The 24,018-nt window shown below is 41.7% G+C and overlaps 1 protein-coding gene and 1 long non-coding RNA gene across 4 annotated transcripts in view; one reads left to right on the top strand and one right to left on the bottom strand.

The window, feature by feature from the left end:
* Positions 1-843: 843 nt before the first annotated feature.
* On the bottom strand, positions 844-22,844 carry BBS10 (Bardet-Biedl syndrome 10). Of its 3 annotated transcripts, XR_013336619.1 has the most exons (4): positions 22,609-22,844; positions 8,175-8,295; positions 1,988-2,086; positions 844-1,148 (listed from the first exon to the last, which is right to left on the bottom strand). XR_013336619.1 is itself a non-coding variant. In XM_077770224.1 (2 exons), exons 1-2 carry the CDS (start codon positions 22,809-22,811, stop codon positions 20,247-20,249), a joined length of 2,181 nt encoding a protein of 726 aa, XP_077626350.1. In that variant the 5' UTR covers positions 22,812-22,844; the 3' UTR covers positions 19,221-20,246. The 3 variants fall into 3 exon arrangements, 2 of the variants coding, with proteins under 2 accessions (XP_077626350.1, XP_077626351.1); XM_077770224.1 differs by lacking the exons at positions 844-1,148; positions 1,988-2,086; positions 8,175-8,295 and adding an exon at positions 19,221-22,224; XM_077770225.1 differs by lacking the exons at positions 844-1,148; positions 1,988-2,086; positions 8,175-8,295 and adding an exon at positions 22,136-22,224 and having other exon boundaries at positions 22,563-22,844.
* Positions 22,845-22,957: 113 nt separating this feature from the next.
* Positions 22,958-24,018, top strand: part of LOC144236579 (uncharacterized) — a 26,807-nt gene continuing 25,746 nt past the window's right edge. Inside the window, exon 1 of the long non-coding RNA XR_013336618.1 lies at positions 22,958-23,619. This is a non-coding gene — a long non-coding RNA (uncharacterized LOC144236579). The remainder of the gene's footprint in view (positions 23,620-24,018) is intronic.

The following is a 24,018-nucleotide window of genomic DNA, read 5'->3' as shown; positions in this document are numbered from 1 at the left end:
ATTTTCTCTGATTATTTATGAGACAAAATAGCTCCCAGAAGCAGACCTAGACCATTAATTGGAGGAACCCTCATTGTCCTGGATGGTGAGGAGGCAGGAAGAAATGGGAGGTAGAGAGAAGAAAGATAGACAAAGCAACAGAAAAACAGAGAGATGGGGAAAGACAGACAGACATGGAGGGGTCAGGATAGGGGAAGAAGGGAGTGAGGGGGTTAGTGAGTCTTCTGGATGCTCTATCAGTACGAGGCTGTGGAAAGAGAGAAACAGGGGCATATATTCATGACCTCCTTGCAGTGATAAAATGTCCATGTCCTTAATGCACAGTGGCGATATGGTTCATTTTGGGGGCATCAACTATGCACCTGGAACCAGGCTAAATGCTTTTACCTTTATTGACTCATTGAATCCTCAAAATGACACTAGCTGGCAGGTACTATCATGATGCCCATATTATGGAAAAGGAAACTGAGGCATGTAACTTGCCCAAAGTCACCCAGGTAGTAAACAAGATTCAAATCCTGCCATCTGGCTGTAGATCCTGTGTTCTCAGCTGTGACATGTCACCAGCAAAGCCAGCAATAAATAGTAGGGGACCCATGATTTTAAAACATTTTTGCTTAATTATAATTAATTTTATGTTTTTTGAGGGGCAGAAGGGAGTAGAGGGAGAGAAAAATCTTAAGCAGGCTTCATACTCCATGCAGAGCCCAGTGTGGGGCTTGAACCCACAACCCTGGGATCATGACCGGACCCAAAATTAAGAGTCAGATGCTCAACTGACTGAGTCACCCAGGTGTCCCAATTTTATGAAGTTAATATGCAAGTCAATCAACATTTCTAGAATATAACATTTCATTCGCACGAAGACTTCAATATCTTGTTAGCTCAGCAAGAAAAGCAGCGCCCGAACCCTAGTGTTGGGGCTGACAAAGAAATAGAAGCCTGTAGGGGTCTCATTACTTCATGACTTTCACACGGTGAGATAGACAGGCTGCAGCATCTCAGCTCCGTGGGTCCTACTTGCGTAGCGAGTGTGGCTTTTGCTGCTTTTCCACTGGGTGACCTTGAAGGGACTGGAATTCAGTTTCTCAGTGACTCCAGTTTTCCCCGTGGAAACTCATGCAAAATCTCTTCATCAGCTTTCTGATCTGGTAATAAATAATGATAATTTGTACAAGAACTCATTTGGTTATCATCTTTGGAGATTAATTGGGTAATTAATTTTAACCAAGTGCTTATGAAATCTAAAGTGCTTCATAAGTCTTAAGGATTTATGCTCCAGTGTTCTTATTAGGCCTGCAGGGCAGATCCTCTGCTTCGGAATGAGGAGCTGATTACGAATGTCCCTGAGTAGGACTGTTTCTTACTAGATTGCACCAACCCCCACTCAACAACTCCTCGGGAAGGCAGCTGATTGCCATTTCTTTACTTGCCAGACTGGAACTCTGAGCACTGAACTGCAAATTGGAAGGAATCGGAAAGAAAGAATTTGGCTTCCTGGTGACTCGGTGGCAGGTCACCTGTGCACCATATTGATTTTTCAGCAGCGGGGGAATCTTTTCCAGGAGAGGTGTGGTGCTTGTGTGAATGGCTTCCTATGTCCACGGAGCCCTTGCCACACCAAGCACCAGGAGATCCTGGCATAGGTGTAGCCTGTGCTTCCTTTCCATAGCTGCTGGCTTGTGAACATACTGACAACTAACACCCACAAAAGACAAGAAGGTGATGGTATCAGTTAGTGACTGAACCATGAACTTGGGAGCCACATAGGCTGGGTTTGAATTTGGCGTAATTGTTCCCCATCTCCCACCATTACTTCCGTGCAGTTAACTCCTCAATTCAACTTATAGTGTTGTAAATGTGACTATGCTAGAACCTTTAGAGAACTTGGTGACTGTGGTAGACTGAGCCGAAAAGATCTGTCCACATTCGAATCCCTAGAACCTGTGACTATTATCTTAGATGGCAAAAAATATATGTGTGTTACCTGATAATGGCAAACGATGCGATTACGTTAAGGATTTTCGAGAAGTTGTTTATCCAGGATTATCCACATGGGCTCTAAATAATCCAGTGACAAGTGTCCCTAGAAGAGTGAGGCAGAGGGAGATTTGACAGAAGAAGAGGAAGCGGCAATGTGACCGTGGAGCGACTGATGGGAGTAGTGTGGTCACAAACCAAGGAAGGTCTGGGGCTGCTAGAAGCTTGAAGGGGTAAAGGACAGATTCTTCTCCGGAGTCTCCAGAGGGAGCACAGGCCTGTTGCCGCCTTGATTTCAGACTTCTGACCTCCACAGCTGTGAGACAATGCATTTCTGTTGTCTTAAGCCATTCAGTTTGTGGTAGTTTGTTAGGGCAGCCACAGGAAACTCACACGGTGACTAATGGGATGAAGGAAGTAGTAACCGGGAAACTCGTTTTGCTTCATACCTGCTAATGGTTTTGCAACAAAATAATGGTCTCTTAAATTCCATTGCCAAGTATTCTTGTTGATCTTAGAACTGCATTCACACAGCAACAACGTCTTTTCAGAATAAAAATAGAGCCACCAAAAAGTCAGCATTTACACTAAAGCGACTTGATTTATTTCCTCTGAAATTTTCCCTCCCTTCATGCTTTACATCATTGCGAAGACATGTTCCTCATAATGCCAAAAACCATACTATACGTAGTTGACTTTGATATGTGTTGATTCCCCTCCCCCCCGCCCCAGAATACACACACTCACATAGAGCTCACTCCCAAGGACTACATGCAGGGTTTAGCTACAACACCCCTAGATAGGTCACACTTCCTCAGAACACTCTTCTGTTGATATTGCAGGCCTTAAACCTGTTTGGAAGCAATCCAAACCCATAATGTAGAAAAATTCAATGTTATGGTACCCCTCCATTAAAGTGCCTGCATAAAAGCATATATTTTTTAAATTCAGGTTTATAGAGATATAATTTACATAGAGCAAAACTCACCCTCTTTAGTTTACAGTTCTGTGAGTTCGAACAAATGCACAGTCTTATAACCACCACAGCGATCAAGATACAGAACAGTCCATCATCCCAAAAAGTTCTTTCACACCCCTTTGCAGTCAACTCTGCTCCCTGGCAACCAGGGTCTCATGACAGACACAGATCAGCAGGTAAATTACCTCCTCCGCCTTCACACACAGTGCTTCCTCGGCCATGGTCCCACCAGCCTTAATGGGTCCCTCGTCCTCTCCACACTCCCACCCTCACGTTTTGCCCCGATTGCCTCTTTCAGCTAGAATACTCTTCTCTTTCTTTTGCACCTGGGCAGCCCCTACTCATCCCTGAGATCTCAGCTTTAACATCTTTTCCTCAGAGCAGCCTTTCCTGAGTAGTTCCAATCTCTCTCTGTTGCATTAAGCACATGTCAAACAGCGATTTACATTGTTTGTGTGTTCTTTGGTCTTCCCTTTAAACTGTAAGCTTCCTGAGGGCAGGGACTGGATTCTGCTCATGATCTTATGCTGAGCATATAGTAGACTATTAGGTACTCAATAAATACTAAGTAAGTGAATCCATACTTTGAAACCAGCGATGTTCTAGATGTTTGCTTTTGATTCTTTAAGAGTACAGTAAGATCAATATTATCATTGCTGTTTCACTGATGTGATTATTTTTTCTGATGTGATCATCTTAAACCATGAATTCTTAGACATTCCTCCCTTCACAAGGTGGACTAATTCTCCTCCCACCGAATGTAAGCTGACTTGGCGACTCACTTCTAATAAACAGAATACAGCAGAAGCCACAGTATCATATAAGGCATAGCACTTTCTCCTTGCTTCCTCAGGGGACACTCAGCTTGGGGTAAGCTGGCCGCCATGTCATGCAGACAATTCAGCAGCCTCATGAAGAAGCCCACACAGTGAGGGACTGAGGCCGTCTGCCAACAGCCATGTCAGTGAGGGAACTGGATCCTTTGGGCCTTGTCAAGCCTTCAGACGGCAGCCCTGGCTGGTGACGTGACAACGTCCTCACTGTAACCTCCTGAAAGACCCTGAGCCAAAACAATCCAGTAAGGCCCCTCCCAGATTCCTAACCCAGGGAAACTGTGTGAGAGGATTAATGTTTGTGTTTCACGCTACTAAGTTTGAGGATAATTTGTTACACAATAGATGCTGAAAGAATTGATGAGGGAAGTAAAGAACAGCAAGCAAAAGTAACTTGTTTTAAGGTCACACAACCAGTAAAAGGCAGGTGCAAGATCCAAACACAGGTCGCATGGCTCCAAAGCGGTTCTCTGAGCCACCCCGTGCTGCCTCCTACAGGTGCTTAGTACGAGAAATGCAGAATCATTTGGCTGCTTTCTAAAATCTTTGCAGATTTGTTCATGTTACACTTTTAGGAAGTTGCTTTCTGGATTTCCAAAGAAACTGCTGACTGAAAGAGTTTCTCAGAGAATAGTAAGTCAAAAGGCAGTTCTAAGGAGAAGCTTAAGTGTGCTGAACTATTTAAAGAATTTCTGTGAAGACGTTTTGTTGGATGAGTATATTGAAGCAAGTTTGTTATAATTTAAAAAGAGATAACCAGAGGGGCACCTGGGTGGCTCAGTCAGTTAAGTGTCCAATGTCAGCTCAGGTCATGATTTCACAGTTTGTGAGTTCGAGCCCTGCATTGGGCTCTGTGCTGACAGCTCAGAGCCTGGAGCCGGTTTTGAATACTCTGTCTTCTTCTCTCTTTGCCCTTCTCCCACTTGTAATCTCTCTTTCTGTGTCTCTCAAAAATAAATACATGTAAAAAAAATTTTTTTTTAAAAAGAGATAACCTGAAGGTAACTTTTTTTTCTTTAGTTCACTAACATGGTACAGTAAAATAGTTTTCACACTGTGAATGCATTACACTAGACTGCTCAATTTTTTATATATTCTCTGTATTTTTGTGTTTAATATTTTATATATTATACATATTTAATAGTGTAAATATTTAAATTTGGTATATATGAGGGAATTACTGAAATTCAGTATTTCACTCAGATTTCCTAGTTACCATTTCAAAGGTCCATATCTTGCAGCAGGCAAAGATTTCTTCAACAGGACATGAAAGCACAGATCTCAACATACAACCTAAAGTAGCCATTGCAAGCTATTTTGCAGTCTATGCTGATTAGACCTAATATCTTCATTCCATCTCCCTGGAACAACTCATTTCCCTTTCTCCTTCTATTCCTTCCTCTTCCCAAATTAATAAAGCATTCCCTTTATCTAACCACTCCACTCATCTTTACTGTCTTTCTTTATTCAAGCATTGTCACTAGTTCCCTCCTCACGAGCATTGGACTCTTTAAGCTAATTTATGTCGAGGTCCCCTGGCACCTGGAAGTAAGAGTGTTGCTGCGCCATGGAAAGTTCCGCAACTGTGAACTGGAGAGAGGTCTCTCCGTCCTTTGTCTGTGATACCATCTTCATGTCTGTGGATCAGATTTAATTTAAGAATTCCTACTCGGTGGCAAAGAACACGGAACACTTTGCTTCTCCCAATAACTTTGTTTTTTAAGAATCTCAAATCACCCTGGAGCTGGAAAAAATTGAATAATGCCAAGTAACAGCACCTGAGTCTGCTTAGCTAACTTCAGCCCATTCTAATGGTTGCTTTTAGAGCCGATAACTGAAATCTCAGCGTCCTGTCCACTTCACAGCCCATCCCCCAATGGGGGCTCAGCTGTCTGTGAGTGGAGCTCGGCCTCTCTTCTCCTCTCCTGGGGCCTGCTTCCCAGTTGGTGGGATGAGCGGAGGCTGGGGAGACAGTTCAGGTATGTGTGTCAGTGAGTGCTGGCACACTGGAGGTGACGGTGGGGACGTGAGTAGTTCCAATTGGTCCTTGCTGCTACTTTACCGACCACTGGCAATAAAAAGCAGGTGGTGTCTGTGGCAGGATGGGACTTCTGGGGACTCCATAAATAACTAGGCTCTCACTGGGAGGCAGGCTGAGGGAGAGAGGAACACCACAGTAATGCCTGAAATGCTTATGCTGGCCTGCAGGGCTTAAGGAGGTAAATGGAGCAGGCAGGTCAATGCTCCATCTCTGCCTCAGACACGTGGACCCGGTCATGGCTCCCAGCCTCGCTGACTCCTGCTACGGGCCAGCAGGGGGTGAGGCTGACTATGTTTCCTTTCTCATAAGCAAGAGAAAGAAAGGGGGTTGTGAGCAAAACGCAGACAGTTCGTCTGCCCACACTCACCAGTCGGGTAAGTCCCCCTGCCTCCTGGGATGGGCAATGAGTGAGACAAGAGCTGAAAGAAGTCTCAACCAAGCAGGTCAAAACCAATCTGAATGCACAAGTCTGAATATGTATGCACATTTTTATCTGATTTAGTAAGCAGCATAGTGAGAGATATGGAAGGATACCTGGGAGCTGTTCACAGGATTGCCCAGTTTGGGAGGTGGCGGCTGGGATACAATGTGAAAGGAGGAGGGGAACAGAGTTTAGAGAGATAAGCAAAACAGGGCAAAAATCACCAAAACCCAGTATTATGGTGTGATCACAGTATCTATAGTATTGTAGTAAGAATTGGTATTCAGGGTGTCCGGCTGGCTCAGTCAGAAGAGCATGTGATTCTTTAAAACAAATTTTTTAAAAAAGTTTATTTATTTTTGAGACAGAGACAGAATATGAGTGGGGGAGGGGCAGGGAGAGAGGCAGACACAGAATCTGAAACAGGCTCTAGGCCCTGAGCTAGCTGTCAGCACAGAGCCCATCGCGGGGCTCAAACCCACAAACCACGAGATCATGACGTGAGCTGAAGTCGGACGCTTAACTGACTGGGCCACACAGGTTCCCCTTTTCTTTTAATTAAAAAAAATTTTTTTTATAGTTTATTTATTTTTGGGACAGAACATGAGTGGGGGATGGTCAGAGAGAGAGGGAGACACAGAATCTGAAACATAAGAGCATGTGATTCTTAATCTCAAGGTCATGAGTTCAAGCCCCATGTTGGGTGTAGAGCTTAAATTAAAAAAAAAAAAACTTAAAAAAAGAAGTAATATTCACAACACTTCAACCTGTATGGCATGGTTAGTACTCATCCAATTAAAGTAGATAGATACCAGGGGCACCTGGATGGCTCAGTCAGTTAAGCATCCAACTTTGGCTCAGTTCATGATCTCATGGTATGTGAGTTTGGGCCCCCACCTTGGGCTCTCTGCTGTCAGCACAGAGCCCACTTTGGATCCTCTGTCTCCCTCTCTCTCTGCCCCTCCCTCACTCATGCACATGGTGCTTTTTCTCTCTCTTTTTCTCTCTCAAAAAATAAGTAAACATTAAAAGAAATAAATAAAATGATGTTAAAAAAATAAAGTAGATACCAAAAAACTAGGGCAGGATTCCTGAAAATTCCCTCACTGGACCAGGCATTAATCTGAATTGCAGGGTGGTCCAAGGGGTCCTGGGAGAAGACTGGGAGAGCAGGGTAGTAGGATGTGATTTGGGGGATGGGGGAGAGTGGCAGTACTTGAGAGGCTCAAGACAGTAGCTATTTACTAAACCAATTCAGAAGCACGTCAATGTTTTAACAGCATGTTAAAATCAGGGCATTCCATTTGAATAACATACTTGTTGACTTACTCATAAATTAACAGCAAATCCTTAAAATATAACAGGATAGCTTTCTTCCTACTCTATGTTATCTGATTTAACTGGGAATAGGCACAGTTCATCTGAAGAAAACCTGTGAATTCTGGGTCCTGGAGGATCCACTTCAAAGCCTCACTCAGATGATTGAAAAGTTGATGGTTGGCTATTGGCTGGAAACTTCATTAGGACTATGGATTAAGATCTTGGTTCGTTTCCCTCTGGGCCTCTCCTCAAGCTGCTTGAGCTTCCTTACAGCATAGTGGTTGGGTTCCAAGAGAACCAGGAGGTGGCCTTTTACAATATAAGAAGTCACACAGTGTCACTTCATTATAGTCTCTTGGGCAGGGCAGTCACAAGGGCTCACCAAATTTCTAGGGGAGGGGACTTCCATTCCACCACTCCATGGGAAGAGTGTCAAGATCTTACCATAAGAAGAGCATATGGCTTCAGATTCTGTGTCTCCCTCTCTCTCCACTCCCTGCTCCCCATCCCGCCATCATGCTCTATCTCTCAAAAATAAATAAATATTTTTTAAAAAGAAGGGCATATGGCAAGGAAAATATGGGAGGAAATACGACTCACCACAACAAATTTCTGCTATGTCTGTGATATCCATAGTCCATGCTGGCATGGATCCCAAAAGTCTCTGCTTTTTTCCAGGCTGCCACACTCAGGGCACAGATTAGCTAGTATAATTGAAAGTCTGGAGGAAGAAGGGAAAAGTTAAAAAATTATAGTCAACCAAAGAAAGAAAGAAAGCGAACATTGTTAAGTTCCTACTTAACAGCGTGGCAGGCTTTGTGCTGGGCACTTCTCATGGATCTTTATTAATTTCAAGATTTCAAGATCCTTATTAATCTTCACCACAGCTGTGTGAGGTATGTACTATTATTAACACTTCAAAGATGAGGAAATTAAGACAGAAGAGGTATTTAGCAACTTGTCCAGCTATCCACCCAGTAACTGAGATAGAGCCAGCATGGCGATACTGGTCTGCTTGACTTCAAAGACTATGTTCTTTCCGCTGTAATGTGCCTCAGAGTGTAGAATATAAACACAATCTATAAAATGTCCCTATTTTGTTTTCGCTATGTAGCTAATTTTGGTTTCTTCTTATACATACATAAAAAAGATCTCCTTTTCTTACTTCTCAAAAGGGTTAGAGTAAAATATGGCAAATAGTAGCAATGTATAAATGGACTTCTTTTTTCTAAAGAACCAACAAAGCCTTCTCAAGGAGCATATTATATAACTCCCTTCTCAATTAATGCCCAAGTTATCATTTGTCCATGTAGGAATGTAGAAATTACCATGTGGGGCATCTATAAGAAACTCACACTGGGGCGCCTGGGTGGCTCAGTTGGTTAAGTGTCCAACTTGGCTCAGATCATGATCTCACAGTCAGTGTGTTGGAGCCTTGTGTCAGGCTCTGTGCTGACAGCTCAGAGCCTGGAGTCTGCCTCAGATTCTATGTCTCCCTCGCTCTCTGCCTCTCCTCCACTCTCACTCAGTGTCTCTCTCTCAAAAATAAATAAACATTAAAAAAATTAAAAAACAGATACCCATACTAGTTATTAAGCTAATTATATTCTAAGGTAATGTAAATTTTAAGACATATAGAGGAATTCAGTACGGGAATTAGTTAATTAAGTACAAAAGGATGAGTAAATTATGAAACAAGTGAAGTTCCAAGTTTTGTATATTTGTACTTTAGGAATACATATTAATATTAAATAGACCATGGGACTTCCTGTGTAGAGAAAATGGACGTTTCTGTTGTTGCAGCAGGGATTTCCCTATAGTGGGGCACAGATAATGGAGTTAATCACAATTAGAACTCCTCAATCATTAATTAGGTGTGTTTAATCTGGGTGTAAGGACCTCTGTTGCAATGATCAGGGAGATTTTCACTCAGATATCGATTAATTATAAGATCTGGCACTGTGATGGAGAGGATGAGAATGCCTGTCTCTTACCTGGTGCTAAATACAAACATCCAAAGGAGTAGTGAATGACAGAGACTGAAAGAATTACACATATTTTACCATACTGTTAACCCAAGCATGAATGCAATTCAACGATAACACAGTATGTCATCAATACATGTGGCTACCAAGAGGCTTTTGACTCTGACTTGCAAACAAAATTTCCTACTGAAACCTACTCTTTCTTTTACTTATTTATTTATTTTTTATGTTTATGTATTTTGAGACAGAGAAAGAGAGCAGGGGAGGGGTGGAAATACAGGGAGACAGAGAATCCAAAGCAGGCTCTGTGCTATCAGCACACAGTAGGGCTCAGTCTCACAAACAGTGAGATCATGACTTGAGCCAAACTCAAACGGCTTAACTGACTGAACCACGAGGCAACCCGAAGCCTACTCNTGTTGCTTCATTGTTGCTGTATAAAAATGCAACCGATTTCTGTACATTGATTTTGTACCCTGCAACTTTGCTGAATTCATGGATCAGTTCTGATCAGGATTCTGGTGGAGTCTGTCGGGTTTTCTATGTAGAGTATCATGCCATCTGCGAAAAGTGAGTTTGACTCCTTCTTTGCTAATTCTGATGCCTTTGATTTCCTTTTGTTGTCTGATTGCTGATGCTAGGACTTCCAGCACTGTGTTAAACAACAGTGGTGAGGGTGGACATCCCCGTCCTTTTCTTGATTTCAAGGGGAAAGCTCTCAGTCTTTCCCCATTGAGGATGATGTTAGCTGAGAGCTTCTCATAGATGGCTTTTATGATGTTTAAGTAGGTTCCTTCTATTCCGACTTTCTCGAGGGTCTTTATTACGAAGCGATGCTGTATTTTGTCAAATGCTTTTTCTGCATCTATCGACAGGATCATATGGTTTGTATCTTTTTTTTTTTTTTTTTTTGCTACTGTGATGTATCACATTGATAGATTTGCGAATATTGAACCAGCCCTGTAACCCAGGAATGAATCCCACTCGATCATGGTGGATAATGCTATTTATGTGCTGTTGGATTCGCTTTGCAAGTATCTTGTTGAGGATTTTTGCATCCGTATTCATCAAGGATATTGGCCTGTAGTTCTCTTTTGTTGCTGGGTCTCTATCTGGCTTGGGAATCAAAGTGATGCTGGCTTTGTAAAATGAGTCTGGAAGTTTTCCTTCGAATTCTATTTTTTGGAACAGCTTGAGAAGAATGGGTCTTAACTCTGTTTTAAATGTCTGGTAGAATTCCCCAGAGAAGCCATCTGGCCCAAGGCTCTTATTTGTTGGGAGATTTTTGATGACTGATTCCATTTCTTCATTAGTTATGGGTCTGTTCAGGTTTTCTATCTCTTCCCATGCGAATTTTGGTAGTGTGTGTGTGTGTTTAGGAATTTGTCCATTTCTTCTAAGCTGTCTAGTTTGTTGGCATATAATTTTTCATAGTATTCCCTGATAATTGCTTGTATTTCTGAGGGGTTGGTTGTAATAAGTCCATTTTCATTCATGGTTTTGTCTATTTGAATGCTGTCTCTTTTCTTTTTGAGAAGCCTGGATAGAGGTTTGCCAGTTTTGTTTATTTTTTCAAAAAACCAACTCTTGGTTTCATTGATCTGTTCAACTGTTTCTTTGGTTTCTATACTGTTTATTTGTGCCCTTATTTTTATTTCTCTTCTCCTACTGGGTTTTGGGTGCTCTTGTTGCTTTCCTTCCATTTCCTTTAGGTGTGCTGTTAGATTTTGTGCTTGTGCTTTTTCTAATTTCTTGAAATAGCCCTGGAGTGCAATGTATTCTCCTCTTAGGGCTGCCTTTGATGCATCCCATAGAGTTTGAATTGTTGTATTTTCATTTTCATTTGTTTCCATATATTTTTAAATTTCTTCTCTAATTGCCCCATTGGCCCATTCGTTCTTTAGTAGGGTGTTCTTTTTAAAAATATTTTTATTTATTTTTGAGAGAGATATAGAGACAGCGTGAACAGGGGAGGGTCAGAGTGAGAGAGGGAGACGCAGAATCTGAAGCAGGCTTCAGGTTCTGAGTTAGCTGTCAGCACAGAGCCCAACACGGGGCTCGAACCCACGATCCATGAGATCATGACCTGAGCCGAAGTCGGATGCCCAACTGTCTGAGCCACCCAGGCACCCCTAGTAGGGTGTTCTTTAACCTCCATGGTTTTGGAGGTTTTCTAGACTTCTTCCTGTGGTTGATTTCAAATTTTATAGCATTGTGATCTGAGAGTGTGCATGGTATGATCTCAATTCCTTTATTTTTATTGAGGGTTGCTTTATGTCCCAGTATGTGATCTACCTTGGAGAATGTGCCATGTGCACTTGAGAAGAAAGTGATTTCCATGGCCTCAGAATGTAGGGTTCTAAATATATCTGTCAAATCCATCTGGTCCAATATGTCATTCAAGTCCATTGTTTCTTAGTATATGTGCTGCCGAAGTGAGCACTCAAGTCCATTGTTTCTTTAGTGATTTTCTGTCTAGTTGATCTATCCGTTGCTGTAAGTGGAGTATTGAAGTCCCCTGCTAGTAGCACATTCTTATCCAAAAGATTGTTTCTGTTTGTGATTGTTTTATGGATTTGGGTGCTCCCATATTCGGTGTGTAGACATTTATAATTGTTAGCTCTTCCTAATGGATAGACCCTGTAATTATTATATAATGCCCTTCTTCATCCCTTGTTACTGCCTTTACTTTAAAGTCTAGTTTGTCTGATAAAAGTATAGCTACTCCAGCTTTCTTTTGACTTACAGTAGCATGATATATATTTCTCCATCCCCTTACTTTCAATCTGAAGGTGTTCTCAGGTCTACAATGAGTTTCTTGTAGACAGCAAATAGATGGATTTTGGTTTTTTATCCATTCTGCTACCCTCTGTCTTTTGATTGGAGCATTTAGTCCATTACATCCAGTGTTATTATTGAAAAATATGGGTTTAGAGTCATTGTGCTCTTTGTAGGATTCATGCTTGTGGTGATATCTCTGGTACCTTGTGTTCCTTGCAACATTTCCCTCATAGAGTCCCCCTCAGGATTTCTTGTAGGGCTGGTTTACTGGTGACGAATTCTTTCAGTTTTTGTTTATTTGAGAAGACTTTTATCTCTCCTTCTATTCTGAATGACAGGCTTGCTGGACAGAGGATTCTTTGCTACATGTTTTTTTGGTTCATCACATTGAAGATCTCGGGCCATTCCTTTCTGGCCTGCCAAGTTTCAGTAGATAGGTCTTTCACCCCACTCTGATAGGTTTCCCTTTGTATGTTAGGGCCCTTTTATCCCTAGCTGCTTTCAGAATTCTCTCTTTGTCCTTATATTTTGCCCATTTCACTACGATATGTCATGCAGAAGATGGATTCAAGTCACATCTGAGGGGAGTTCTCTGTGCCTCTTGGGTTTCAATGTCTGTTTCCTTCCCCAGATCGGGGAAGTTCTCTGCTATAATTTGTCAAGGACTCCTTCAGCGCCTTTCCCTCTCTCTTCCTCTTCTGGAATTCCTATGATACGGATATTGTTCCATTTGATTGTATCAGTCAGCTCTCGAACTCTCCTTTCGTGTTCCTGGGTCAATTTCTCTCTCTTTTTCTCAGCTTCCTCTTTTTCTATAATGGTGTCTTTCTATAATAGAATTCACCTATTCTCCTTTCTGCCTCTTCAACCCGTGCATTGAACGCCTCCATTCTATTATGCATCTCATTTATAGCATTTTAAAATTCATCATAACTATTTTTAAGCTCCATAGTCTTTGTAGCAATAGTTTCTCTGATGTCTTCCATGCCTTTTTCAAGCTCAGCGATTAATTTTATGAGTGTTGTTCTAAATTCTTGTTCTGTTATGTTGCTTTTATCTGTTTTGAGCAGTTCTTTAGCTGTCACTTCTTCCTTGAATTTCTTTAGAGGAGAGTTCTTCCGTTTCATCATTTTGGCTAGCTTTCTGTCTCTTGTTGGTTTTAAAAGCTTGTTATGCATTCTGCACCTGTGAGTATTGCTGTATTAAAGAAGGCTCTTTGACTGTCTTCAGCTTGTCCGTTCAGGAAGTGTTCTTTGAATGGCGTCTCTTGGTCTCTCTTGTTGAGACTTTGGTTATTTTATTTCCCTAATTGTAGTGGTATTTGGGGCTCTCCACCATGTGTACTTTGTCTTGTTTCTTGAGGTAGCCCTGGAAAACAGACAAACACACAGGGAACAAAGGCACACAAACACACAGACAAATCCAACAAACACACAAACCGAAAAGGAAAAGGGAAAAAAAAAAAAGAAGGAAAAAAAAGAAAAAAATGAGGAAGGAGGAAAAACAAATAATAATAAGAAATAAATAAAAAATAAAAAAGAAGAAAAGGAAACAAAAAAGTAAAATACCCCAAAGACAAAGGACGGTCTAAAAGCACAAAACCAGAATTCCTAGCTACAAATAAAGAGCAGGGCATATGCAGTGCTGATGAAAGAGCATATAGAAAGAGAGAAATGACAGGGTGGGGAGGAAGCAAAATTGGACAATGACCAGGCAGAGAGACTAAGAGGCTTAATTCAGAGAGAGAAAGAGGAAAATATGGTAAGAGGGGAGGAGAAAGAAACAAAGATAATGTTACTCAGAGAAACTATATAGTCTGATTACTCCAGAAAGAGAGAATTAGAAAGATAGCGGTGGAGGTGTGAATATACATCTAGAGAATGCATTAAATGTGGCTGTTTAAGCAAACCAATGATCAGAGTGCCCAGTCCAGCCGAAGGGAGGGATACAAATGAAACGAGGGAAAATATACCTGAATAGAAAGAATTGATCTAGAATTAATCACAGCAATGCATTCATGTTGGTCTTGCCCCGGGCTCCAGTTAAAAAAAAAAAAAAAAAAAAAGCAGCTCTCTAGTGGGGATGGGCATGGTTTGGTGGAGGCAGGTCTTAGCCTCACTGAATCCTGTAGGGCCTGGCCCTGAGGTCCTGTCTTGGTGTTTGCAGGGAGAAAAATGGCAGCGCCCCAGTCCCTTCTCGAACCAAGCATTGCAACTCACTCTCTTGGGTCCAATCTCCCAGTGCCGGGGGCGTAGCCGAGGTGGGCCATGCTCTATATCCCAAGCCACGTCTCGTTTCCAGATCTCAGTCTGCGCGTTCCATTGATATCGCCTGAAATATAAACCTGCAGGCTGAATCCCTCTGAGCAGTTTGAAGCAGTCTGCCTCCCCACTGGGAATTGAGCTGAGCCAGAAATCCGGCAGAGAGGCTTCAGGAGCACCGCTTCCCCTCCAGTTCAAGATGGAGAGCAGAGGAGCAGTTTCTCCTGGTGACCGGGTCATCCAGCTCAAAGTCAGCTGCACAGCTGGAAACCGGATCAGGCCTACTGTTTAAAATGAATAAATGATTGTTTGGAACAGAGGCATGCTAAGTCACCTGGAGGAAACAGAATGGCTTCCAGGCCAGCAGGCCTTTGCAGTGATTGAGTGTTTTATGTAAACACTATTGTCCATCAGAATTTAGGTAGCTTTGAAAACAAACAAAAATGGTCATTGAGACAAATGTTGGTTGGGTCTATCTGATCTTTGTTCAGGAGGAGGGAGCCTTAGTCTTTTAAACAGTACACTCTTATTCATCCACTCACGGAACTTTATCATGAGCCTACCTGGTCAGGCATTATCCTAAATGCTGGAAATATGGAAGTAAATAAGTCAAAGTCCTTATGGAGTTTACACTCTAGTGGGGAAGGCAGTCAGTACAAAAAAATAAACACTCATACTAATAACATGAAGTCTGTGCTCCGAAAAAAGCTTAAGAAGGTAGGAAGACAATGAATGAGGGTGGCGATGAGGAAGGAAATGGTATTATTTTAGATTAAAAAGTCAAGAAAGGCATATCTGAAGCAGTGATATTAAGGCAGAGATTCTTGAATTAAATAAAAAAGTGAGGCATATGAAGATTAGTGGGGAAGAGCATTCTAAGTAAACACAACAGCAAGTGGAAAGCTCAGAGGTTGGAATGAACTTGTATGTTCAAAGAACAGAAAGGCCAGTTGGGAACTTATTAGTCCCATTTGCTAAATGTGCTGGTTCTCTCTCCTTCTATGTTCAAGGTAAGATTGCATTAGCTGTTCTGTGGATGGGTAGGGCCCTATGACTTCATTTGGGCAGTGAATCATGAGCAGAAATGACATGTGCCATTTAATGGACAGGGTGAATGCAAGGCTGTGTACAGCTCTTTTTTCTCTTTTTGGCATGATGATTGGTAATTCTTCTGAGAATGACTGCTCCATCAACCAGAATCGAAGAGTGAGGAAGAAAACAATGTGGGCAAAGTCCCCATCTGACCCCTAATAGACATAAATGTGAGCAAGAAATAAATTTGTATTGTGTCAAGGCTCTGAGATTTGCAGTTTTTACCTCAGTACCTGTCCTAACTGATATAGTCAGTGTAACTGATGGAAGAAACCTAGAGTAAGAGAGGTAGGAGATGTCATCTAAAGGATAAGTGGTAGGCAGATCATGTGGAGACTTGCAGATTATGATACATTTGGATTTCTCTCCACATGAAAGAAAAATCTTCGGAAAGCTTTGAGCTGGGGAATGACATAATAATTTGCATTTAAAAAGAATCATTGGAGGCATCTGGGCGGCTCAGACAGTTAAGTGTCTGACTCTTGACTATGACTGTGAGACCATGACCTGAGCATCTGACTGTGAGACCATGACCTGAGCTGATGCTCAGGTCATGGTCTCACAGTCATAGGATCAAGGCCCATGTTGGGCTCTGTGCTGAGCATGAAGCCTGCTTGAGTTCTCTCTTCCTCTCCATCTGTCATGTGGGGGAAGTCCTTATTCATGGGAAATACATGGTGAGGTACTTAGGGATAAAGTATATAATGTCCTCAACTTACTTTTAGTACGTTCAGTATGGTTTAGTAAAATGTGTGTTCACACATATGTGTGTGTGCACATGGACAAAGGGGTAAAATGGTAATTGGAAAACCTAGCTGAAGGGTATGTAGGTGTTCACTGTGTGGGTTTTTCAACTCTTTGTGGGCTTAAAGATTTTAAAATAAAACGCTGGGGGGGAAATCACTCAAGAGAAGTACAAGATGAGACAGAAACAAAGGCCATAGGAGGCTGCTGCAGGTAAGAGATGAGGTGATTTGGGCTGGAACAACAATTGTGAGGATCTGAAATCTATTTTCTATGTGGAACCAGAAGGATTTGCTGACTGACTCACTGTGGGATGTGAAGTTTAGAGTCAAGGTGTCTCTTCAGTTTTTGTCCTGAGCATGTGGGAGAGTGGTGGATACCATTACCTTGAGTCAGGACAGCAGGGGAAGAACCAGGGTTAGGCGATGGGAACTAGCAATCTTGTTTTGGACAAGCTGAGGGTGAGTCTCCAAGTAGAGAGTAGGTTGGCAGTTCAGTGAATGAGCGGAAGGTTCAGAGAAGAGGTTGGCTGGGAAAACAAAATTTATAATTATAATCATGTAGTGGCATACTAAGAAATTAACCTTTCTACCTCTTCCCTATGTATATTGCCCCCCCCCAAATTACTGTCCCTACTCCTGTTAGTTTGTGTATCCACTTACAGCTTAGATTGTTACCAATCTCTTTATTACAAAGCTGCAATGAATAACTATAACGTGATAGACAGACAGATAGATAGCTCATAAGCTGTAGTTTTTGTTTGCTCTGCTGTGCTGTGATGATGAGAAAGTCATACTCTATTTCTTTTGAGAGTGGACAAGTAATATCTGATAAAAGTACAGGCTCCAATTGCATTCCTCTTCCCTCTGCTAGTCTGAAACGGGGACACCAAGCCACACCACTTCAGTGTAAAGTGATTAAATAGCTCCTCTGGCTAAAGTAGTTAGGGCTATTCTACACTTGAATGCCTATTGTTTAGGGGATAAAAATAGCTTGTGCTGGCCCAAAGGAAAAAAATTGGGAGGTTTACAGAAGTTATCAGGGAAATGCATTTGTGGGAGGTGGTCCTGTAACTTCAGGACACAATAACAAAAAATTCGGCTGAAAAGCTAATGCATATTTGTCCTTTTCACCCTTCCATGGTGTGGCAGATTGTGTTTTCCAAAGATCGCTGCCTCAATATATCTCATCCCACATGTTCTTCTAATAATGTGACATTGACACTCTTGCCATTGAGTAGTGGGGCCTATGTTACCTCTCCTTGAACTTCAGCTGACCTTTGTGACTGCAGGACCAACAGAATACAGTGGAAGCTGTCCAGATAAGGCTGGGTAACCCCCACATCCATAGGAAGTAATAATACAGTGGTTCAAATCTAGTAAATTAGTTTTGATATTATGCATTATGCAGCAAGAGAAAACAGGAACATGGGTTTGACTTAATCATTTTATATCTTCTTTGGTCTTGATTCTTTAATTTATATTCAGCTTTTACAGTAATTTTGTCTGCTTTTGTTGCAGGCAGGCCACCTCAAATCCTTTGTGGAAGAGGGTTTAGGTACAATGTAATCACATTTTAAAAAGCGCTCTCTTGTCTAACCCAGTGATATAAACTCTCTGGTGTTATTCTGTAAATGATAAAGAGGACCCATGAAAGCTCTGTCACCATTTTTGAGGGATATATTGTTTTAAAGAGATGAGAAGAGATTTAAAAGAGAAAATATTGCTTTGTGTAGACCTGTTCTACATTTTCTGCTATCTCCCCCAAACAGATCCTTTCCCATGAAACTTTGACAGAAATAATTATGATCTCATCTAGGAGGATCCAACGATTAATTCAGTCAACAAATAGTTCTTCAACAGACATTTATTGGCTACTATTGTGTGCCAGATATTAGACCAGGTGCCAAATATACAAAGACCCAGGCCTAGCTTACAAAGTGGCTTCTGGACTCCTATTTATAGCTATAAAATGCCTACCATATGCAAGGGCATATGTCTGGGCATGTCTAGAAAAGTTTTTGAATGCCTCCAATGACGGAGTATTTAAAATAGGAACAACAAAATAAAGTAAAACTATCAAATGATCTAACAGGCAATTTAAAAAGTGAATGGAAAAAATTATATAGCAATATTACAGTAGGTTCATACATCTATGAACTCAGTACAAGAAACAGAAATAATTCTCTCTCTCCATAATTTCAGAAATCAAAGAATGCTATCATATGGCAAAAGCCTTATAAAAATGAAATTACAGTTAATTTAAAAGATCATGAGATACTGCAAGATGTTTCTTAATATATTGTTAGTCATCACCTTTTCAAGTTTTACTGTAATTAAATTTAAAAAAAATTTTTTAAACATTTAATTTTTTTTTAAGAGACAGAGCATAAGCAAAGGAGGAGCAGACACACACACACACACACACACACACACACACACACAGAATCTGAAGCAGGCTCCAGGCTCTGAGCTGTCAGCACAGAGCCTAACAAGGGGCTTTAACCCATCAACTGTGAGATCATGACCAGAGTCAAAGTCAGACACTTAACCTACTAAGCCACCAGGTGCCCCTGTAATTAAAAATTTTAAATCAGGTTTCCTAAATTTAGTCTCAATCCAAAACAGTGTCGCTATCTATCCATTACCTTTTCAGAAAAGGGGTTTGGAGGCAGGAACTACAGCTATTTGTTTACCACAGTGGAGTCAGCATTTGGCACATGGCAAGTACTCATTATGAATTGTTGACTTAGTAAGTTGGGAACATGTACTTAGGAGAATGGATTAAAAGTAACAGTTTTATTCAACAGGCACTTCTGGATATAAACATAGCGGTGTTTTGGGTGCTACAGAGAACTATTAAAAGTAGAAGACACTGTCCTTATCTATGGATAGATGCATAGTGTTTTTGCACTTATAAACTTTTACAATAAACACTTGAAATTCACATTAGAAATAAATAATTTTCAAATTCTTTATTACAAATGAACTCTGGTTATGCACAAATACAAGAAAAAGCAGCAAATACATGAATTATTTTTATGAGCTCTGAGGGGACAGGAGAAAATGGCAGTATGAATTTCATAAGCTTTCTGAAATTAACTTTTAACTACAGAAATGAAAGTAAGTTTGCAATGCACAAAGTCATATTTCTAGTTACATATTTAGTGGTGTACGGACGGTGAAAAAGTATATCCAGGCTTTTCCACATAAAACAGAAATAAATAAGGGATATGTAAAAGTAAAAACTAATTTAGTTTACGTGCATCTTGAGAAAAAATATCAAGACTTTTTACTCATTGCTTTAGAAATTATGAGTAGAGAAAATAAATTATTTTAAACGAAGCAAATGTTAAATATTATAAATAATTAAATTGGGATGACATTTGAAGACCCCATCCAAATCTCAAATTATTGGTTTGATGAACTAAATAAATACAGAAGGGCAAGGAGGACAGATGAAGAGAGTGAAAAAAGGCAGAGAAAAGTAAAAAGGACCTATAAAAAAACACCCTCTTGCATACACAAACACTAACACAGAGCTGAGACACAGGGACATTTAGGGGTAAGAAAGACACACAGTCAGATCTTGGCTTCCTTGTGGAAGGCTTCCTCCTCAGAACAGTTCCAGAATGTTGTCTAATATTTGTGTCTGAGTGTCTGCTAGCCTCTTGGTGTACTTTTTCTAAAGAGTTTATAAGTTTTGATGTTTTCCTAACTAGACCAAATTGATTTGAGAATCAGTGGTCACGTTTTTTACTTTACGGCTTGAGTTGGATTAAAATTATGTTAATGAAAAAAATCCCAATTTTATACTTCCTCTTCTGAATCTTGATCATAAACTTTCTGAGGTTGTCTCTTAACACTGATTACCAAATCGATGGTTAAAATTTTTGTTAAACACTGAAGAACTGAAGTTAGTAATTGGTATTTACTAGATACTGATTCCAAACCTGTCTGACTGCTTACCATGGGTTGATTGGTTTGCAGTGCATGGAGAGTTCTTACATATATTTGTGGAAAGCCGCAGTTTCCCTTCGTAGACTTATACAGGATTTTGGGAACGCCTAAAAGAGCATTAGCTATGACCACACTAACTATGGTTTCTTCTGATTGCTGACATTTTTTGGCGTAGTTGAGAAGATAGTAATGTAACAAGATCTCAAAATTACCACCCACTGGCAAAACACAACCTGCTGGTATAGAGGAGCAGTAGCGACTGTGGGATGTACTCATCTCCAGTGACTTCTCTCTCACTGGTAACGTGCTTCCCTTTCCAGAAATTTTTGTGCCTTGTAAATTTTCATAAGCAATTTCTATTCCAGTGTTTTCTGTTGTTGAATTAGCAGAATCACTCTCAATAAATGGTTCACTGTCGTCAGTTATCCTGGGTTTGGCTGGAGATAAATATCTCAGTGTTTCATCTGTCTGGTATGTATCTGTTGGTGTCACTTTTGGTGTTGACCATGGAGTATATGTTTCTAATTCTATACTTGGAACTACCAAATTTGAATATACTTTTAAATATGCTTCACTTGTTGCCTCCTTACCTTTGTTTTTTACTACTGTGCCCTGATATGGGCTTTGTGTGGAGCCATTAACAATTTCTGGCAATGGATTACTTTCCCTGCTATTCCTATGAGTAAGAGGACTTGAAGTATGATTTTGATCACTGGCTTGTATCACGTAATTTAGATCAAGGTCTTTAAATAACTGCCGAAGCATTTTAAATGCTCCACATAAAGCATTTTTATGTTGTTCCACAAGACCCTTCACTGGTGCACAAAGAACTATGCAGTGCGGTACAAAGGAACATGTGCCAATCAAGCCAAGATGAACATACCTTTTGGACCTAAAGATAAGGGGCTTACAAAATTTCATCAGAGCAGTGTTACAGATTTCATGCTGTGAAGAGGCATGCGGTAATACAAAGGGAGAAAGCCCAACAGCCCTCTGGATAAGAGAGACTTCTTCGGAGGGTAAACACTCCACCACAGATATGCCATTTAGTCTTGCATAATAAAGAACTAAGTCTGGCTGTTTCACACTCGACAGGAGCAATTTTACATTCTGACTCTGTAAATGTTTCATGATTGCTTTTGTCCTTTCCATAATCCAAAACTGAGATGTCTGAAACTGTGCTTCGGAATTTAGAATAAACTCTGATCCAGAAGTTGAAAGGGGGGGCTGAACGGTTTCGGTTACTATCACTAGTCTTATGTCACCATCTGCTGGACAGTATACAGAAAAGTCTCTGTGAAGCACAAGCCCAGCTATGATCCTGGAATCTGAGACAGGAAGGCCAGTGACACTGACGCTCAACTCTACAAAATAGTCATCCACTAACTCAAATACTTCTTCACACCTACTTTCACAAGCCATACACTTGAAAAAGTAGTCACACATCAACTGTGAAATAAAGTTGTGATGATTTCTTCCCACTCTTCCACAAAAGTATGCTTCTAAGAGCAACTCTAAAGAGCTTCTACACAATGTTCTCTCTTTAGCGGATGAAAAGACCGACAAAAAGTGTTGACTTAAGTAGTGGCCCATAATAAAATCTAATACTTGTGTCTGAAACTTCAGAAGAGCCTGAGAAATAAATTTCCACTGACAACAATTTTTCCAACGCCTTCCATGGGTTTGAATATTCTGGGAAATCAAAGAATCGTGTTCTTTGTCGGTCATTGAATGAAGTCCTCTGAGTAAATGGCAAAGAAAGATAATAAATGTTTTAGCACCATCTCCTGTTTTTCTTAGATGACTGGAAACACAGGCCACCACCATCCTGTACAAAAAAAGAAATAAAGCAACTAATTTCAGAGGGTTGCCTTCTTACAAGCTGGCATACTGTCCTTTTGATGTCTTTCGTTTTACTTTTTCCTTTTTTCAAGTTACTTTGTTCTATTTCAAGATTCTGGGGTTAGGTAGAGAAGGGAGAAGGGGGAATCAATGTTCTTGGGAGTCTGGTAAGATTTGATGTCCCAAAGAACATTCCATTGCACACCGCTAGAACCCTGAGCATAGTTTCACTCAAGTCTGTATTTCCAGTAGCACAGAGTAAGGAAGGGTCAGGGAGACAGTCTGAGGTGCCCGTCTCTGGGCAGGAGAGTGGGACAACAGTACCTGGCGAAGGGACGCTATAAGGTGCTGGAACGTGAGACACGGGTACCTGGCTATGGGATGCTCTAAGTGTAGCGCCCCCAGGAGGCAGCCTCCGTCTCGGCTGATCAGCACCTCGCCGGTGGGCTTCGTACACAGAACCTGCCGTCCCTCGGGCCCCACGCAGCAGCTCACGATGGCCTCCAGCACTTCCGCCACCTGCAACGCCGCCTTCGCAGACCCCGCGGCTGTCACAGGGCGTGAGGCCCGCATAGCTACCGGGTGCCGGCGGCCGAGCCCGAGTACCGCCAGGAAGGAGCTGGGCGAGCCCGGCGGAAGCGGAAGGGGCGGGAGGGGGCCGCCCGCTGGGCGCCCTCGGCCTACTCCCCCACTGCTCGCTCGCGGTCCAGCCCGCTCGCGGGATAGCCGGCTGTCCGACCACCTGGTACTAGCGTTCCACTAGCGCGCGAAGCTAGGAAGGAGGGCAGGACTTCCCGGGAGCTAGCTGTCTCTTGGAGTTCCCGGAGCGGAAACCGCCGGCCCTCCCCCAGCTCCCTGGGTAAATCCGTTCCCTGCAGTGGCTTCAGCTGCCACCCAGTCTCTCGGTCTCCCAGGAAACGACCTTCCTCTCCGGAAGTCGGCACGCCAGGGGAGCGTAGGTGGAGGAGAGGGAATGGGCACCGCGGGTGGACCTGGGCTCGGGCTCCACCCCTGACGGAACGTCCGCGTTGGACTCATGAATACTCTGCCCACGGTAGCATCAGTTGCTCTTCCCATCACAGAGGCCGTCTCGGGATGCAGATGGGGAAAGGCCTGGCTTTCACGTCACGAGCTGCGGGCTTTATGCTTTCCGCAGGGGGCTTTGCCAGATTTCTTGGGCCTGGGTATCATTAGGAATCCCCCAGCCACCACAACTTTTTCTTTAGCAGGGGGGATAGATGGGAAGACTTAGCTACACTAGTGATCATTAGTACGCTTTAAAAGCACAGTGGCCTAAGATTGTTGCATACAACTGCAGAAGAAAACAGTTAGCAGAAAAAAACATACCCCTGCGTTTGCTGACAATTATCTGTGACATTCAGTAAGTAACCTCTTCTGTCTCCAGTTTTCTCATTAAAAAAAAAAAGATGTTAGTATGTAAAAGAAAACCTCACAAGGTTTTGCAGAGTGAGAATGTTTGCAGAGAGCTTTTTTTGCATGGTGTCTGGCATATATTAAGCACTCAGCAATTACTTACAGTATCCCCACCCCCCAAATAACTGTGATATTCACTCGCGTATTGACCCACTTTCTCTACAAGAAAAGGATATTTTGTTAAATTGCGGAAAGCCAATTAGGATGATAGCACAACACAGGTCACCTATTAGAGTGCAGTCCATATTACTAAGAAAATTATCTTGCTGCTTTTTCATTGAGGTTGAAGAATGAGGGTCTGTTTTCCTTACCTCTTATTCCTATCCATTGGCTAGGGGAATTATGT

Source organism: Crocuta crocuta, unplaced genomic scaffold (assembly GCF_008692635.1).
Source record: "Crocuta crocuta isolate KB4526 unplaced genomic scaffold, BGI_CrCroc_1.0 scaffold317, whole genome shotgun sequence".
NCBI lineage: Eukaryota > Metazoa > Chordata > Mammalia > Carnivora > Hyaenidae > Crocuta > Crocuta crocuta.
The sequence above is the reverse complement of the archived record's forward strand: the minus strand, read 5'-3'. Positions and strand labels throughout refer to the sequence as shown.

Bases quoted from the DNA above. Each gene is read 5' to 3' on its own strand.
- BBS10 (XM_077770224.1), bottom strand. From the start codon at position 22,811: ATGCGGGCCTCACGCCCTGTGACAGCCGCGGGGTCTGCGAAGGCGGCG. The intron at 22,225-22,608 runs GTACCCGTGTCT...TTTTTTGTACAG, and splicing joins TTAGAGCATCCCATAGCCAG to GATGGTGGTGGCCTGTGTTT.